Here is a 15,968-nt window from a genome sequence, read left to right as displayed (position 1 = left end):
CAAAAGAACGAAATTCAGAAGCCAAAATCAGCAAATTAAAAGAAAAATTAACACACACACACAAAAAAAAAAAGCATACCAGAGATATTTGAAATCCGTCTGAGGTAAAGAATTCACGAGATAAAATTTTTTTTTTCTCTCTCTCTCTCTCTCTCTGCTTAATTATGTGTGTGAATGTACGGTAAAGGGTTTGCAGCGTTTATATATGTATAAGTGGTGATAACTACGCCTTAAGCGAAGGTAACAGGAATGGGTAACAAGGAATTTGCAAACATCAGAAGCCCCTTAAAAGTTTTTTCTGCCTCAATAGGAGATTTTAAACTGCTTGCGCATCGAAACGCTGCAACGCGAAGAAGAGCTTTCATTGCCGTATAATCAACATCACGACCGACACGATCTGCGGCATTTTTCCAGTCCCTCAAAAAACTTTCATCCACATCACGGCTCATCAGTTCTTCAAGAGTAGACATTTCGAAAGTTTTTCCCACCGCTTGTGAAGGATTTGACAATAAATTCTCAACCTCTAACTCTTCTTGTTCTTCTTCTTCTTGTTGTTGTTGCTCCCCTCTCGTGGCTTTTGAAAAAGCATCAACAAGAGACATCTGCATACCACGTGAACGTTTCAAGTTACTTATGCAATTACTTCCCAAGTGAAGAGATATGGCCTGAATGGTCATTCCCCGAATATCAGAAATCACAATGTCCTTGAGATCGTTAATGCTGACTGTCCAAATAATACCAGATTCCATATCACTACTTAATCCAAGTTCATCAGCCCTCTCCACGTCTGTCAGTGATCGTTTTAAAACAAGAAACGGTGCCAGAGTACTTTGCACACGAAATAACATTGTTTCAATATCAGAGCTTTTCAGAGGGGATTCAAAGTTAACAGTCATATGAAATTCGACGCATTTACCTCTTCCCATAAATTTTTGTGTGTCCTTTGGATGCAGTGGATGTCGTTCAAGAATTGTTATTCGTAGACCAGAACAAGAGTACTCTCCTCGCTCCAGTTTAGTACAGACTGCCTCCAGTAGTTCTCTCGCAATACTCCACACATCATCCAGAGAATTAGGTCGTACTGCATAGTTCATAGAACAACCAACACTAGTAGGAGTTTTCTTCCCAAGTATTCGCTGATTTTCTTCATCACCAGTACGAGTAACTAGACGTGAATCATTCCCACGACATAAGTTGTAAAAATTTTCACCAGCCTTTTTACCGAGAAATTGTTGTAACTGTTGTTTTGTTAACTTCTGCACATGACGACAACGAAGCTCTTCATCATTTATATCTACTTCGCTAAAGTAAGGTCTTAACAAAGGACGTAACTTTGTTAAGGTAGAATGTCCAACACCGTGTATTTCACTAAAAGGAAGTTGTTCAACAATACTTGATACATTCTCAGGGGGAATGATATGTATTCCATTTGGTTTTGCAAATTTAGTGGCTATACGAGCAAGCATAATATTGGGACCTATTCCACAAGAAGCTGTGCAATGAGTTGATCTCTCTAACTCTTGACGGACATTATTACAGTACTGTTTTACTGTATCTATATCATCAGTATCAAAAGCAATCATGACTTCATCGATACTGTAAACTTCAACAGCTATATTCACTAAATTTGGACATAATTCAAATAAAATTCGGTAAAGAGACTTCGTTACTTCTTCACAACGTGGCAAATCGTAGTTCAAAATATGTAAATTTGGGCATATTTCTCTTGCAGCGTTGACGTACATACCTGCCTGTACACCATACGTCCTCGCAATGTAATTACAAGAAGAGATATCACTGTTGAATTTCCCTGCCGCCACACCAACAGGCTTATCCCGCAGATGGGCATTCTCCTCCTTTGCGAGGGCAACACTACAAAAAAAAGCATCCATATCCAAATGTGCGAAGAGTATCTGTTGCCTCAGAACACCGTGGTTCCACTCGGGGTTCACTTTAAACCATTCTTTAAATAAATCATGTGCTCTTGTTTTCCACTGTCCAATAAAATGAAGTCTTGAGTGTTGCTGGAAGTGCTTCAGACTATTTAATTGTTCATGAACCCAGGGTTTCTTCACACTCCCCTCTTCCTCCCTCTCCTTCTTCTCCTGATGTACTTTTTTCTCGTTCATGGTTTACAATAAACTCAACAAATGAATTAAATACGGTTCGTGCGGAATCGTCTATGGTACACTGCCCACACAAATCACGCAGTATCACATCGGCTAAATTTACAGGGACTGTAAAACCACTGCTATCAGACATAAATAGAAGGATAAATAAATAACAAAATAAAAAAAAAAAAAACTTGAAAGAAAAAAAAAAAAAAAAACAACTCGTAGATCTCATTTTAAGAATAAAAACAAGAAAAACAAACCACAGACAAATATATAAAGAAAGAAATTTAGAGGAAAAAAAAGGAATAAGAAAAAAAAAAAATACAAATACATACTTTCCAATTATAACTGTACATTTAAGGAAAAATGTAAAAAAAAAAAAAAAAAAAGAAACGCCATCGAAAGATAAAAGCATTTACATTCAGTACCTAGAAAATATAAGATTCCATCTATCGTACATGCAAAATCAGATTCACTTTACCACGCAAATCATCCAAAGAAACTGAAATAACACTGGCGCCAACGTTGTTCTGTATATCTTCGCTTCTAATAAGAAGGGAAGCGGTCGCCACTATACTTCCATCCGGGCTTCTTGCTTCAAAGTAAAGCATGCTACTTTCTTCAGTTAAAGGTTTCACCCATTCTAGAAGAGAGACAGGAAATAAGATATGAAAAATGTTTCCAGCAGCAGAAATGGATTGAGCCTCACGCAACTCACAAGTCATACCTGATCCATCTAATGAATCCGATACCTTTATGGTAAGTGGTCCCAACACATCTCTTGTCACTATTGCAAGGCTATAGAACCGGACACTTAATTCAGTTGCGGGTTCATGTTGTTGTAAGCAAGATACATCGAGACATGGTCGTTTAAGAGAGTTGCTTAATTCATCACGAGCAACAAACTCTTGCAGTACAATAGAATCACGTCCCCAATAAAATTCCTCAAAAAATGAACTAAGCATTTCACGCGTCTTTTCTCGTTGTGCCTTGAGTTTAACAGAGACAGATGCCTCTTGACGGCGAAAGTATTCAATAAGTGCTTCTCTATCAGAAAGTTCCTTCGGTTCTTGTACTGATCCTCTCGTTCGCCATTCATCTGCTCTAGATAATATGCGATCAAACAAATCTTGCATACTATTGTACGCATCTGAAGCATTTTTTTCAATATGGAGTCGTCCAATGAACTCCTTTGAATTTAATGTTAAGAGTTGTCTTTCGAGAGCTTCCCTTGTCATAATTTCCCTTCTTGACATCGGTTCTACAGTTTGAACTAACTCAATCACATAAAGTTGGATAAGTTCTCTAGTGGTGAAGAAGCTTAAGGCGCTATTATTTAACTCAAATTCATTCGTTGAGTACATTACACAATTTCGTATACCATACGTATATGCTAGCGCATTAATTTCAATTTCTGCTTCATTTATTATGTCTAAACGATCATTTATTTCATCCACTTCAAAAGCTCTAAACTGTGGCAGATTGTAATCAAAACTATGCAAGAGAAAATGATATCGCTGCTGTTCACTTTTCTCAATTATAGTACGTTCAACAGATTCAAGATGTTCTAATTTGGACAAAGCAACTTGTATGAGGTCACACTGACGTTCTGCGAAGATAACTGAACGATTCCATTCTTCTACATACTCCAAAATACCTGCATATACACTGGTACGATTAACGGACTCTTTTGTTAAAATACCTTTTCGATCTATTATCTCCTTGTTACACAATTTATTTAATCTACAATAAAGGAGACGTTGTCGCTCCTCCTCTAAAACAAAGTTACGCTGAACATTTTCTAAGCGCGCCAATATCGCTAGAGAGGAGTCACGTGGAGCACCCTCTTCTAGTACGATATCCGTCCAATTAGCACGTGCCTCTGATTCGATTTCAAACCGGAGTTCTTCTTCTTCACGACATATTTGCGTACATAAATAGTCTTTTACGATGTGCTGATGCCATTGCATAAGAGAAGCGCGGTCATTTTCTTCCATTATCATAATTGATGTAGCCCCTTTAAGTGCTGACTCTTCACAACGCTGAATATATAACCAAGATCGTAATTTTACAGTTTCCCTTACCTCAGCTTCCATAATACTCCTTCGTTTGTATTTTTCCTCAACGCTCAACACTGTTGTAGACTCAATCACTCGGTTAGACCAAATAAAATCCAAATACATTTTTTGTAACTGATTAAACTCTTCACCTTCTTGCTTCCATAGGGCTCTAAGACTATCCACAACTTGGTGAAAAAACACTTCATACTCAGCTTCGTATTTCTCAAGAATACACTTTTCTCGAATTTGTCGTTCATAAAGTGTGTTAAATCCAAACCTCCACTGATCAAACAAACATCGACGCTCATACAATTCAAGACGTTCTACAATTCCAGCCCCTTCTCCTGGACTTCTAGCACATTTAAAAGCTTTACGCCATGAAGTAAAAAACTCCACTCTAAGTTTTTGACGTTTCTCCATTTCATTCCTCTCGATAATGTTACGAAGATCAGCTTCTTTAAGTGGTAAAAGCATAAAGCGAGAAATCATTTCTTCCCTTCTCTGTGTTTCCTTACGATTTCTCTGAATCATGGATGCTTTTACAACAGAATTAACAATTAGTCGTGCAGCCTCATTCTCCTTATCATTCGCTATTAAACTAAGCTTAAGTAAGTAAAGACTTTCCAAGGATCGGCGATCACGCTCTTCGTTAGAAACAAGCTCAGCGATATCAAGTATTAGTTTAGATGAAGAATCACGAGCCCAAGAAGTGAGTTGGTAAGATTGCTGACGCAAAAGTTCCATATCTATTTCACGACTCACTGCTAGAAAACGTCTTGCTTCATATTCCCTTCGGTTTATTCTTTCGATTTGCCGCAGACGTTGTCGATGGGTTTGTTCACGTGCCATCAGTGCATCAATATCACAAAACCTTCTATAGTGAGCGACTCCCGTTATCCATTCATTCTTAATACAATGTCTGTGGTACATTTCATTCCATACAATACCAAACCAAACTCTCTCATTATTTAGTAGAGACTCTGCCATAGAAATAAGAGAGTTACGGCAACGCATCTCCTCCTCCGACAGCATCATTCTCTCCTCTACCAAATACAAACCAGAAAGAAATGCTTTAAGAAGTTTAACTCTACTTCTACTCTCCTGACTCGCCACAACTCCTCGAATCTGTTCCTCTGTTGATATGAGGTCTGAGAGTGACCTGAGTCCTTTCAACTCCCGTATAACTTGACGAGTTCGCCAGTTACCTGTGGCTATAGTAGTTATATTTGGTTTGACAGGTCTATCGGGCACTTCTGAAAGTAGCTCATTAAGAACAGCGTGTAGAGGATTGCCATCCACAGCAGTTGCCACTGTTGCGAACATTCCACCCAAAATAAAGAAAAACTACAATGGTAAATAGAAACAAAACAAAACAACAAAAAAAAAAAAAACACCGCTAGCCAAATCCAAAGGGAAAACCAAAATAAGAAAGACAGGAAAAACTTTTACCAGCAACAATGAAAAATTGAACAACAACAAAAACATGTGAGGATTAAAGAAGTAAACAATTCCTTGACCAAGATAATGATAAAAAAGGAGAAAAAAAGGTTTTCACTCTATTGGGAGGAAAAAAAAAAGATAACAGAAAAAAAAAGTGAAAAAAAAATCAGTCTTCTAAAGGTATAGAAACCTATCTGATTTTGTGAAAACATAGGGAACGGTATAACGTGGCAAGTTCCATTTCTCCACGAACCAAATAAAGTCCCTTGTTTTTATTCGTATCATTTTTATAATCGGCATAAAATGATTGGAAAGGTTTTGAAAACTCTACCACTTCCTCCATGCCGTAATGCTTTGCACGTTCTCGAACATACGATAAAGGCACCACATATTCATCACAGTCTACAAAGCCCTCTAATGCGAAGCGATACTTCGTACCTAGTGCGAGCAAAGCCCCGTCCCATTGAGGTTCCTTGTCAAACTGCAGGGCAAAGAGCCCCTTGTATTCCAATTTTTTCTCACGGACCCTTTCAGCCAATATCTCATCATCTACCGTTGTTGCAATAAAAACACCGCCAGGAGATAAAGCACCAGCTATAGCTGCCATTAGCATATCAATGCGCTCTAATGAATCACATGCGTAGTGAAAAGCGAATTGGATAGAAACCACATTGAACTTACCATAATGATCTGAAGACGGCAGTTGGTGACAAAGGAATTCCTCACTGAAACAATCGCTAACGGCAAAAGTACACTTGCATTCAACTCCTGAAGCAAGTTTGTCGTACCTTTTCTGAGCTTCAGCAACACACTCTGGAGAGATATCGTGGCACTCAAGAAAGACAGTCTTGACTAAACGCTCTCGAGGTAACTTTGCCGTCGCAAAGCTTAGTTCTGGACTTTGGGAATAAAGCCACTTGCCCATATCACCACCCCTTCCACTCGCCAAATCCAACACGATAGCGTCACGAGAATTAGTTTCACGCTTTATATGATCTAGAGCAAATTGAATAAGAGTCTTCTTAACATAATTATTAAAAAAACGAAAAGGGGTTTCTTTGCTACTTAAATCACCTGCTCTTTTTCGTGCGATTTCATCATACGAGGTGGCAGCCCTTGAGCTTTGCATCGCCCAATTTTCAATACTACCTTTTTTTTTTCTTCTTTGTGGGGGGAGAAAAAAAAAAAGGAAAAAGGGAGTCACAAAAACAAAAAAATATTATTATTATTATTATTATTATTATTATTATTATTATTATTATAAACAGCACACTGTCTTTTTTTTTCTTTTTGGAAAATAAACCCAAAAGAAAAACTCCTTCTATTAAAGAATGTATTTTCATCATCACATCTGGCATCGTTCCTCGTAGCATTGTCAAAAAGAAAGATTTCTTCTTTTTTTCCTTCTTGATTTAATGTCACCCACTCCCACTCTTCTTGTTTCTTTTTTTTTTTTTTTCTCTTTTCCCTGGAAGGGGGGAGGACTACACCTCGACATCCTTTGGTAATAATTGAAGCGCTTCTTCTATAACGCGAATCACCACTGTGGTTGCCATTAATGACTCACTACCATTTGCATCTGTAACGAGCTCAAATCCACACGTATGAAGTAGCTGAAGAGCGGGTAAAACAGGTAACAACTTTGTAGAGAAGGTGTTTGTAGAGGTTTTCAATGTGCGCTTTGTGATGTCAAATGGGTGATTGTGAATATTTGTCAAAATTGTTCGCAGCACTGTGATGCACTGGCGTACCATAGAATGGTTTTGGTACTTGAGCATCTCTTCAACCAAGTGTGGCAGGGCTGCGGGTGGATCCGCAGGTTTGTCAAATACATCGCCGAGGGAAGTGCCCACCGAGGCCGTGATAGATTGCAAATTCCACGACTCCGTTGCAGACCTCACTTCTCCTCTTGTTGTTTCCGCCTCACGTGTTTGTTTGTCCATCTGCGCTGCGGACTCCTCGCGTCTCTTCTGCGCGGCCGCCTCCAACTCTGCCTCTGCGGTGCGCTGCGCCTCCTCGCGCGACATGCCGCCCCGCACGTATTTGTCTGCGAGGATCTGAAGTTTCACCCGCCGGCGGGCGATGGCGTCGGCCTCCTTTTCTTTTCGCACCGCCGCCAACTCCGCCTCGCGCCGCAGGGCGTCGAGTTTCTCTTTTGTCTCCAGCGCCTTGCGGCCCATTTCAATGCGCCGCCGCTCCTCCTCCGCCGCCAGCCGCTTCGCCTCCTCCGACTTGGCCTTCGCCTTCTCTCGCAACTCCCGCACCTTCGCCTCCCGCTCCGCCTCGGTGAGCACACGCTTTACCTTGACGACCACCTGCACACCATCGTCCAAGGGGGTATCAAGCTCTGGGTGGCCTTCATGCATGGTGATCCACTGTGTGCAACTCCCCTCGTCTATGCATCCCGCTACTATGGATTTTTTAATCGCATTGTCACTGAATCCTTTTCCCTGTAAAGTTTCAAACAGGGCCTGACTGATAAAATACGTCTTGTTATCGTCCTCAGCAGTAGAGGAGTTGGAAGATAAATCACGAGTTCCTCTCACACCAGATTCATTCTCATTTTCGTGGCCTGACATTGCTAAATAATGCTTCTATCGTTTTTTTTTTTTCTTCTTTTCCACACAAAGTGTGGGATAGAAATAACCGAGCAAGGTTGTAATTACGATGCCAAACTTCACCTACTCCAATCCACAATACTGTTACAGATAAGATTTACTAGGAAGGAGTACGCACATACACAAACACAAACACACACAGAGATAGAGAAAGAGAAAGAGACAAAAAAAAATATACAAGATGATAAAAGAGCACACACCATGAGAAAGGTATGACTGAAGTGGGGGAAAAAAAAAATGAGATGCACAAGTATACACTTAAAGATAACCTAAATGTTGACATTGTGAGTAGCAAAATTGAGAGACCAAAAATGATTAAACTCATGCATACTCAACCCTCTCACCACTTACCTTCATGAAATAGTAGGGTGAGAATTAGTAGTGTGTAGAGAAAAGAAATCAGTTCTGAGATGCGGATGAGGAGGGGGAGGAGCTTTCTCTAATGTGGTAGGGAGACAATGTTGATCCCCGTTTCCCATATCTGATACTTCTGTCACCTCTAGCACCATTTTCTGTATTGTTCTTCTACTGAATAAAGATAGCTCCGTTACGTTGCTGATCAACAGGTGTGAAATCAACGGAATACTACGGGTAGCTTTGTGTTCTCGAGAGAATCCTCCGTACAAGTGTTCAAGAAGGGCTAAAAAACGACTCAATGTATCTCTTGCACCATTCACATCAAAAGAAAGGTTACTGGCATGGTATACAAGACGAGACTCAAGCGAGTAAAGCGCAGTTAGTGACACGTAGCTCACCACCCGTTCTAAACATAAAAATAAAGAAGTAATATCTTGAGGTTCATCAATCGATACTTCAATCAGACGTTCCGGTAGGGAATCGGAAAAGTTTAAGGTACCTCCTTTTTTAGCCTCTTGAGAAATGTAATTTATAGACATTTGAATTATTTTTTTTCTTCTAATTGTAGGATCCACACAACGTTCAAGAAATGGAATAATGATAGTATTTCTATCAGAATCTGTATTAAAACGTTTTTTTAATACTTCAAAATTCTCAAGCACCAATTCTGCAGGCACACCACAACGATCGAATGATTCTGCCTTGCTAATTGCAGCAAGGAGAGTAATAAAATAGTCCCGTAAATGAATTGAAAAAGCATTTTCCGATATAGTTTGAGAGCATCGTAAAAGAATAGGAAGAGCATATCGTAGTCTGTCTTCCTGTGAACTTTCACGAGACATAAGTGGAATTATCAATCGTAGAATTAATACTTCTACAAATAATGAATTCCCAAGACCATCGTACACCCTCTTTAACAGGGAAAAACGTTCATTATCTTCCAGAGTATCATATTGATATAGGGATCCTAATATTAAGATATCTTCGGTGGTGAAAATTCGGTCATTCAATAATGAAAGCAAAGATGGTCGTGGTTCTGACAAAGGACGCCCTGAAAACCACTTGGAAACCTTTTCCTCAACAGCAGCGTATTGTCTATCATGAAGGTCAATGTTATCACCAGAGTCAAATAACTTTTCTCCTGAAAGTACCTCAACACTAACAAGAATAAAAGAAAACACATCACTGTCTGGTATTCTTACAATTAGTGTAGGTAAATTAGAGATGAAAAGATCAAAATGATTATCTTCATTAGGTTTTAAGGCTTTTATAACTTCCGTTGAACAATAGTCTAAAACGGGTGATGCAATACCAGAAAATGGGTACGAAAACTTTAGTTTTGTGGATTCTGTACCCAAAATAGCATGTGAGAAATCAAATATTTTCCATTCTCCTTCGACTACACATATGGCCTGAGGAGAAAAGTCACAAAGCAAGTAACCAGCACGTTCATGGATAAAATGAATCGCATTGGCACATCTCAAAAGTCCCAAAATTTTTTCTTGCTGTGAAAAGTTTCCATTTGATAGTTCAAATGGAAGTAAAGATGTAATACGCTCTGTAACAAATCGAAGATGTTTTTTACCTTCCACCAGCGGTTTGACCACTTGAAGGATATTTGGATGTCGCAGCCGCGTAAGCAACGTTACCCCATTTTTAAAATTATGTACAACCTCCTCAACCTCAGCTGCTGTCACACAACGATCTACAATTTCCTTGATATCCAATGAAACAATAGAGACAAGTCTTCCTGAAGATACTTCAACAGCATCCTGAATATGCAGTAAATTGTTTTTACCACCACGAAATTTTCTCGCACCAACCCTGTAGTCACCAATAGGGTCTTGCGTTAATACACTTGCGAGTGAATTTTTCACCTTAGAAAACATTCCATTGCCCTCAAACTAACTCTTTAAAAAATATACGCAATAACAAAAAAAAAAAGGTAGTGAAACCCTTTAATCAAGAAGAAAGAAATATACTTGAAAACCGCAGAGTATGAACAACAACAAAAAACTCATAAAAACAATACTCCCGAGGAAACCAAAAAAGAGAACAAAATAAAACTTGAAGAAAAAAAAAAAATTGACGCGCATAAAAAGAACAAAAAAAAGGAGAAAAAAAAGAGAGAAAGCACCTCCAGCTTCTTGGTGATAAACGATGGTGTATTACCAACCATTCCACTTACAGTCTCCCTCAGTATTGTACTTTTGTTGATTAAGGGTAATGGTCGCCAAACGAGGTTCACCTAATCGGTTGTATGTGCAACACCAAACAGTTCGATGCGGACATGGCTTATGTACTGCCTCTTCCACTGAAGGGCCATCAAAAAATGAAAGTATTGTTCGCAGCACTGCCTGATGAGCTACAACCAGTACACATTTATGTGTGACATGTAGATCCACGAGAAGTGGTTCAAGGCGTCGCATGAGATCACGGTAAGACTCTCCATTTGGGTAACGAAATCCCACCTTGTCAGTGTTTCGAAAAAACTGAATAGTAGGATAGAGATGTTTAATTTCCTCATTTGTCATATCTTCACAAACTCCAGCGTGAATTTCATTCAACGGCTTAAAAATTCTACACTTTCCGTTTGTGAGGACATCCGCAGAGGGTTTGGCTGTATGCCGAGTACGTTTTAGTTGACTACACCAAACCTCAAAACCTTCTTCATTATCCCACTTCGTATCCCTCAAAGAGAATAAACGCTTGTTGTCTAGGACCTGGTGACGAAAAAAATTAGCAACTGCACGAGCATCTTCTGTTCCAGAATCTGTAAGATCTGGATCACCGCCCAGGCGATCTTGCAAGTTATACTCCGACTGTCCATGACGAGTAAAGAAAACAGGACAGAAAGACTTTAATGTGTCTTCAGGAGAACCTACTAAAGGTTCCTGAAGGTATACGCGATGGAGAGCAGGGAGACAGCTATTGAGGTAACTAGTTGCTTTTGAACAAACAATACTCCTACGAGAACGCGACACACGAAATGCCGGCCTTTTTAAACTTACATCAATGTAACTTTCACATGAAAATTTATTTTCTCGCCAACCCTCATTAAACCAAATATGACGGACTAAAAATGCTCCAGTTGAATGAAGTAGTTCATGTAGTTTGTCGAACGCATCCTTAGATTCACAATCTACACGAAGAATTATTGCAGGAACAGCAGTAAAACCAAGAGGGGGTCTAGAACTTACGTACTCCAGTGCTTTTACTAGACAATCTTTAATATACTTCTCCCAAGCATTAGGATCTTCTTCAAAGCTCTGAACCTCTATTCCACGCTGCGCAGAACCTGCTAATAAGAATATTGCACTTTCACCACACCAACGCAAATAATGCAAAATTCTAGTACAAAAAAAACGCGCCGCAAGGCTACATCGAGTTGAAGAACTAACAATAAAAAAAACGGCAGTAGTAGTACCGTAATATCGATGAACAAAGCAATCATATTCATCTTTAGTACAAACTTGTAATCGTGGAGGAAATACACATTCCTTTCCTTCCTGAGAAGATCCTTCAAATGTACAAAAGTCAATACAGTTATCCTCTAAAGAATCATCTATGGTTATGCCACGTTGTAACGGCAGTGTTGAATGAGACATAAGTAAATGTACTACTCTGTCTCATTTAGATTATAGTAACAGAAAACAAATAAACAAAGAAAAAAATAATAAAAAAAAAGAAAAGTGTGTGGGTGGAAGAAAAAGATTAACTAGCAGACATTCACAGTCACTATATTCAACATACATTTATTATTTATTTTTATTTTTTGTTAAACTAGTATTAAATACCTAACATATCATCATATCGCTCCCTGTGACTTCCCATCTTCTTCCTTCATGCGGCGAATTATTTCCTCTTGTTTTTGAATGAGTTGATTTCTTCTGGCTTCAGAAAGAACGTACCGCTGTGATCTTACAAAGCTCTTGTCGCCTATAATTCTTCCCGTTTTCTTTAAATAAAAACGAGGAATAAATTTAACCAATGAAACTATTATCAATAGTAGAAAAGTCCATAAAACTGAGAATGACTCCTTTTTATCCGATATTTGTTTAATAAATTGGAAAACGAGACTACAATCGTGAGTTCCATCATGAAACATAAGTACCATGAGAAACACATTTTTACGCAACTGCTCCACCCAATAACCTTTAATAGTAAAGGAAGCCGGAGTGCAGACACCGTTAACAGGAAAATACACTGCACGCGGGGCTTCCAGTACGAGACCGAGATTTTTTTCTGTTCGGTACGAGGGCAGCGGAATAACTTCTTCCGAGCAACCCGAAAGATAAATGCCATTATTAACCGCTGAGTAGTGTACACTCACAACATGCCTATCATCTCGAAGCCATGCGGTTGACACACACTGCGACTGCGGCATCTCACTCTCATCATCTGAGGGACGAAACAGCGAGACGACGGAGTCCACAAAAGATGTCATAACACCAATTGGCGCCTCTTCTCGCAATTCTACAATACCTCTTGAGATCTCTGCTACAAACACAGTCCGCCGCGGTTGCTGCCCGGCAAGCCAAAAAACACTCCAATTTCCTGAAAGCCGTGCGAAAATATCATCTTCCTCTTCTTCCTCAACTGCAGCAACGGGAGTTGAAAAAGAAGCAGCCATTGTGCATAGTGCCGCAAGCATAAGAAAGAAGAAACATGTTTGAAATCGTCGCATTTCCGTAACTATAATCCTTCTTTGTTTAAAACATTTGTCAATTAATGGAATGAACCAGGGTGGTGTATAGATCGTTTGCAGAACAAAAAAAAAAAAAAAAAACAAGAGAAATATATAAATAGAGATAAAATACGGAATCATAGAAACATAAACCGTATTACTTAAAAACAAAAAAAAAAGAATATAAACTCCAGTTCTTTTTCATAAATAATATATCACTAATCTGAAGTTAAGAACGGTCTCTTAGCAAATGCCATCCAGAATTTATTCCCTGTGCCATCCTTTTCTGGGAAAAGAAAAACTTTCTCTATGAGTCGGACGCCGGCCTCCATACGAATTTGTTTTGCGTACTCCTTCCACTTTTCTTCTTCAGATTGATCCCCTGCAGGAAAGAAATTGTTGAAACGGAAGTTTTTATCACCAGGTGAAGCAAACGATAGTGTAGCATAATTTATCAATGTGGAAACTGCTTCTTCGCGTTTCAATCCAATAATTTTTTGGAGACACTCGTGAAGATACATCGTCAGATACAAAATCACGCGGTCTCCAGAACCTTTGATAGGAAAGGTACGGAAAAACATATGAGGTTTAAAGAAATAAAGTGCTTCATCTACAATATCCTCCTGCTCTTCCTCACCCTCTTCAACAACATCACTCATGCGAGGTGCGGGGGAAGAAGGGGTAAACTTTGACGTAAGTCGAAGGGGATAAACCCCACAACCCAATAAACTGTACTCTTCATAACCATTCCATCTGCTATGCATCTCTCAAAGGTATCAACTAGATGCTCACATTAATATAAAACAAAAAGAATACCATAATGATGTAGAGAAAAAGTAATTACATACAGGAGAGTAAGTAATCTCATCATACTAAATTATATATATATATATATATATATATATACAAAAATACATCCCAAAGAAAAAAAAAAACCTGGCAAATAAAACGAAAAAATAAAAAACGATAAGTAAATCTCTAACTAAAGCATAATTTAATCATCCTTTGACTTTTTTGTGCTTTTCAAAACATTCATACGAAGAAGATCGTCAATCTTTCCTTGCTTTGACTCTATCTCCAGTTCACGTTGGTGTCTCCAAACGCGCATCTTTAAACCATCTTCCTCAATAATTCTCTGTAACTCATTTTGGTTGTAGGGATATCTTTCAAAAAATCCACTTCGCATCATTCCACTTTTGTAGCGTTCCACATAATACATAACTTCTCCTCTTCCTAAATGTTTGTAACCATCAACAGGTTCCGCACCATCCTCTGACCGAGAGCATCGCCATAGTAATTTAGCAAGATGACACTGTAAAAGCAACGAATCCATGCGCATAAATGAAATAAGCCAATCCTGAAAACGGTCATCACAGCGCCATGGACGCATACCATAATAAACACTACGACCAGTTACCACATTCAATGATTCCGGTTCATCCGATACACGAGAATAATGTGGGGTCTCTTCCATCTATAAACCAATAATAATAATAATAATAATAATAATAATAATAATAATAATAATAATAATAATAATAATAATAATAATAATAGTGTAAGAAGAAGAAAGAAGAAGAAAACATCACCACCAAGATCAGAAAAAAACATTTTTATCCGAAACAATAAAAGAAAAACAAAAATAATAAAAAAGCAGAACAATCAACATACTTAAAATTAAACATTTAACAATGAGTTCCATCAAACGCACAATCACTCTTCCTTACAAATTAAATTATATAATTATTAACTTTCCTTTCCTTCCTTTATAATAAAAAAGCACTACAACTTGTCAAGGAAGGTGTCCAGGCCTGGAATATCGGGCTTCAGACCCTTGCGCTGGCGCACGTTCAGGGTCAATGTGTTGGCCTGCGACTTCGGCTCCAGTGGGTCACCAGGGTACTGCTGCCAGTGGTCAAACACGCACTGCGGGAACGCCTGACCACCAGTGCCGGCACGCAGATCGGCGGTGAAACCGAATGACTCCGCAACGGGAAGGTAAGCCCTGACGTTGTAGATGGGTGTACCGGGGCGGTTCTCCTCGCCGATGATCACACCACGGCGGCGTGTCAGCACACCGTAGATGCCTCCCATCGCGTGCTCCACAGTTTGGATGTCGACCTGGAACATAGGCTCCATGAGACGGGGTGAAGCAGTAAGGCAGCACGCATAGTACACACGGCGGGCGGTAGGGATGATCTGACCACCACCACGGTGGATAGCGTCCGCGTGCATCGTCACGTCCTCCACGTTGATACGCACACCACGCATGTTCTCATCACACAGAACACCCTCGCGTGTCGCCCATTGCCACGCCGCAACGAATGAGTCCTTCATTTCCATCATGTTTTGCACACCCTTCGTCACGTCCACAACAACGTTGGGACCGCGGTTATCAGGGCCATAGCACCAGATCTTACGCGCCTCAGCAACGTCCCACTCAAAATTGTCCGCAAGGAAGCGGGCACGTGTCTTCGGGTCGCTCTCAGGACCAGCGTTCAGGCCATCTTCCATCTCAATGCAAAGCTCCTCCGTCAGTGGGGCACCGCGGCAGAACAAACGGTTATGTTTGTTGGCAGACTTGGACAGACACTGGATAGACGACACATCTGTCACTGTTTCGCGGAAAGAGACGACAGGCTCTGATACCTTCAGTGGGGCACCGTTCATGAAGTCCTCCTGCAAGTCCTTG

The 15,968-nt window shown here is 39.7% G+C and overlaps 10 protein-coding genes across 10 annotated transcripts; all 10 read right to left on the bottom strand.

The window, feature by feature from the left end:
* Positions 1-230: 230 nt before the first annotated feature.
* TM35_000025370 (putative DNA damage repair protein) lies at positions 231-2,129 on the bottom strand (the record flags this gene model as incomplete). The annotated part of the gene is made up of 1 exon (XM_029021855.1): positions 231-2,129. The coding sequence occupies one exon, from the start codon at positions 2,127-2,129 to the stop codon at positions 231-233; it is 1,899 nt and encodes a 632-aa protein (XP_028887277.1).
* Positions 2,130-2,563: 434 nt separating this feature from the next.
* Positions 2,564-5,497, bottom strand: TM35_000025360 (uncharacterized protein; the record flags this gene model as incomplete). The annotated part of the gene is made up of 1 exon (XM_029021854.1): positions 2,564-5,497. The coding sequence occupies one exon, from the start codon at positions 5,495-5,497 to the stop codon at positions 2,564-2,566; it is 2,934 nt and encodes a 977-aa protein (XP_028887276.1).
* Positions 5,498-5,804: 307 nt separating this feature from the next.
* Positions 5,805-6,743, bottom strand: TM35_000025350 (putative mRNA capping methyltransferase; the record flags this gene model as incomplete). Its single annotated transcript, XM_029021853.1, has 1 exon — positions 5,805-6,743. One exon carries the CDS (start codon positions 6,741-6,743, stop codon positions 5,805-5,807), a length of 939 nt encoding a protein of 312 aa, XP_028887275.1.
* A 355-nt stretch (positions 6,744-7,098) lies between these two features.
* Positions 7,099-8,193, bottom strand: TM35_000025340 (putative ubiquitin regulatory protein (ISS); the record flags this gene model as incomplete). The annotated part of the gene is made up of 1 exon (XM_029021852.1): positions 7,099-8,193. The coding sequence occupies one exon, from the start codon at positions 8,191-8,193 to the stop codon at positions 7,099-7,101; it is 1,095 nt and encodes a 364-aa protein (XP_028887274.1).
* A 392-nt stretch (positions 8,194-8,585) lies between these two features.
* On the bottom strand, positions 8,586-10,478 carry TM35_000025330 (uncharacterized protein; the record flags this gene model as incomplete). Its single annotated transcript, XM_029021851.1, has 1 exon — positions 8,586-10,478. One exon carries the CDS (start codon positions 10,476-10,478, stop codon positions 8,586-8,588), a length of 1,893 nt encoding a protein of 630 aa, XP_028887273.1.
* Positions 10,479-10,757: 279 nt separating this feature from the next.
* On the bottom strand, positions 10,758-12,197 carry TM35_000025320 (fructose-6-phosphate2-kinase/fructose-2,6-bisphosphatase; the record flags this gene model as incomplete). Its single annotated transcript, XM_029021850.1, has 1 exon — positions 10,758-12,197. The coding sequence occupies one exon, from the start codon at positions 12,195-12,197 to the stop codon at positions 10,758-10,760; it is 1,440 nt and encodes a 479-aa protein (XP_028887272.1).
* Positions 12,198-12,397: 200 nt separating this feature from the next.
* On the bottom strand, positions 12,398-13,243 carry TM35_000025310 (uncharacterized protein; the record flags this gene model as incomplete). Its single annotated transcript, XM_029021849.1, has 1 exon — positions 12,398-13,243. The coding sequence occupies one exon, from the start codon at positions 13,241-13,243 to the stop codon at positions 12,398-12,400; it is 846 nt and encodes a 281-aa protein (XP_028887271.1).
* A 251-nt stretch (positions 13,244-13,494) lies between these two features.
* Positions 13,495-14,040, bottom strand: TM35_000025300 (ARP2/3 complex subunit; the record flags this gene model as incomplete). The annotated part of the gene is made up of 1 exon (XM_029021848.1): positions 13,495-14,040. One exon carries the CDS (start codon positions 14,038-14,040, stop codon positions 13,495-13,497), a length of 546 nt encoding a protein of 181 aa, XP_028887270.1.
* Positions 14,041-14,270: 230 nt separating this feature from the next.
* TM35_000025290 (uncharacterized protein) lies at positions 14,271-14,750 on the bottom strand (the record flags this gene model as incomplete). The annotated part of the gene is made up of 1 exon (XM_029021847.1): positions 14,271-14,750. The coding sequence occupies one exon, from the start codon at positions 14,748-14,750 to the stop codon at positions 14,271-14,273; it is 480 nt and encodes a 159-aa protein (XP_028887269.1).
* A 308-nt stretch (positions 14,751-15,058) lies between these two features.
* TM35_000025280 (elongation factor 2) lies at positions 15,059-15,946 on the bottom strand (the record flags this gene model as incomplete). Its single annotated transcript, XM_029021846.1, has 1 exon — positions 15,059-15,946. The coding sequence occupies one exon, from the start codon at positions 15,944-15,946 to the stop codon at positions 15,059-15,061; it is 888 nt and encodes a 295-aa protein (XP_028887268.1).
* Between the last annotated feature and the right edge of the window lie 22 nt (positions 15,947-15,968).

This window comes from Trypanosoma theileri (assembly GCF_002087225.1).
Source record: "Trypanosoma theileri isolate Edinburgh chromosome Unknown TM35_Tth_2_V1, whole genome shotgun sequence".
NCBI lineage: Eukaryota > Euglenozoa > Kinetoplastea > Trypanosomatida > Trypanosomatidae > Trypanosoma > Trypanosoma theileri.
This window is presented reverse-complemented; position numbering and strand designations above follow the sequence as displayed.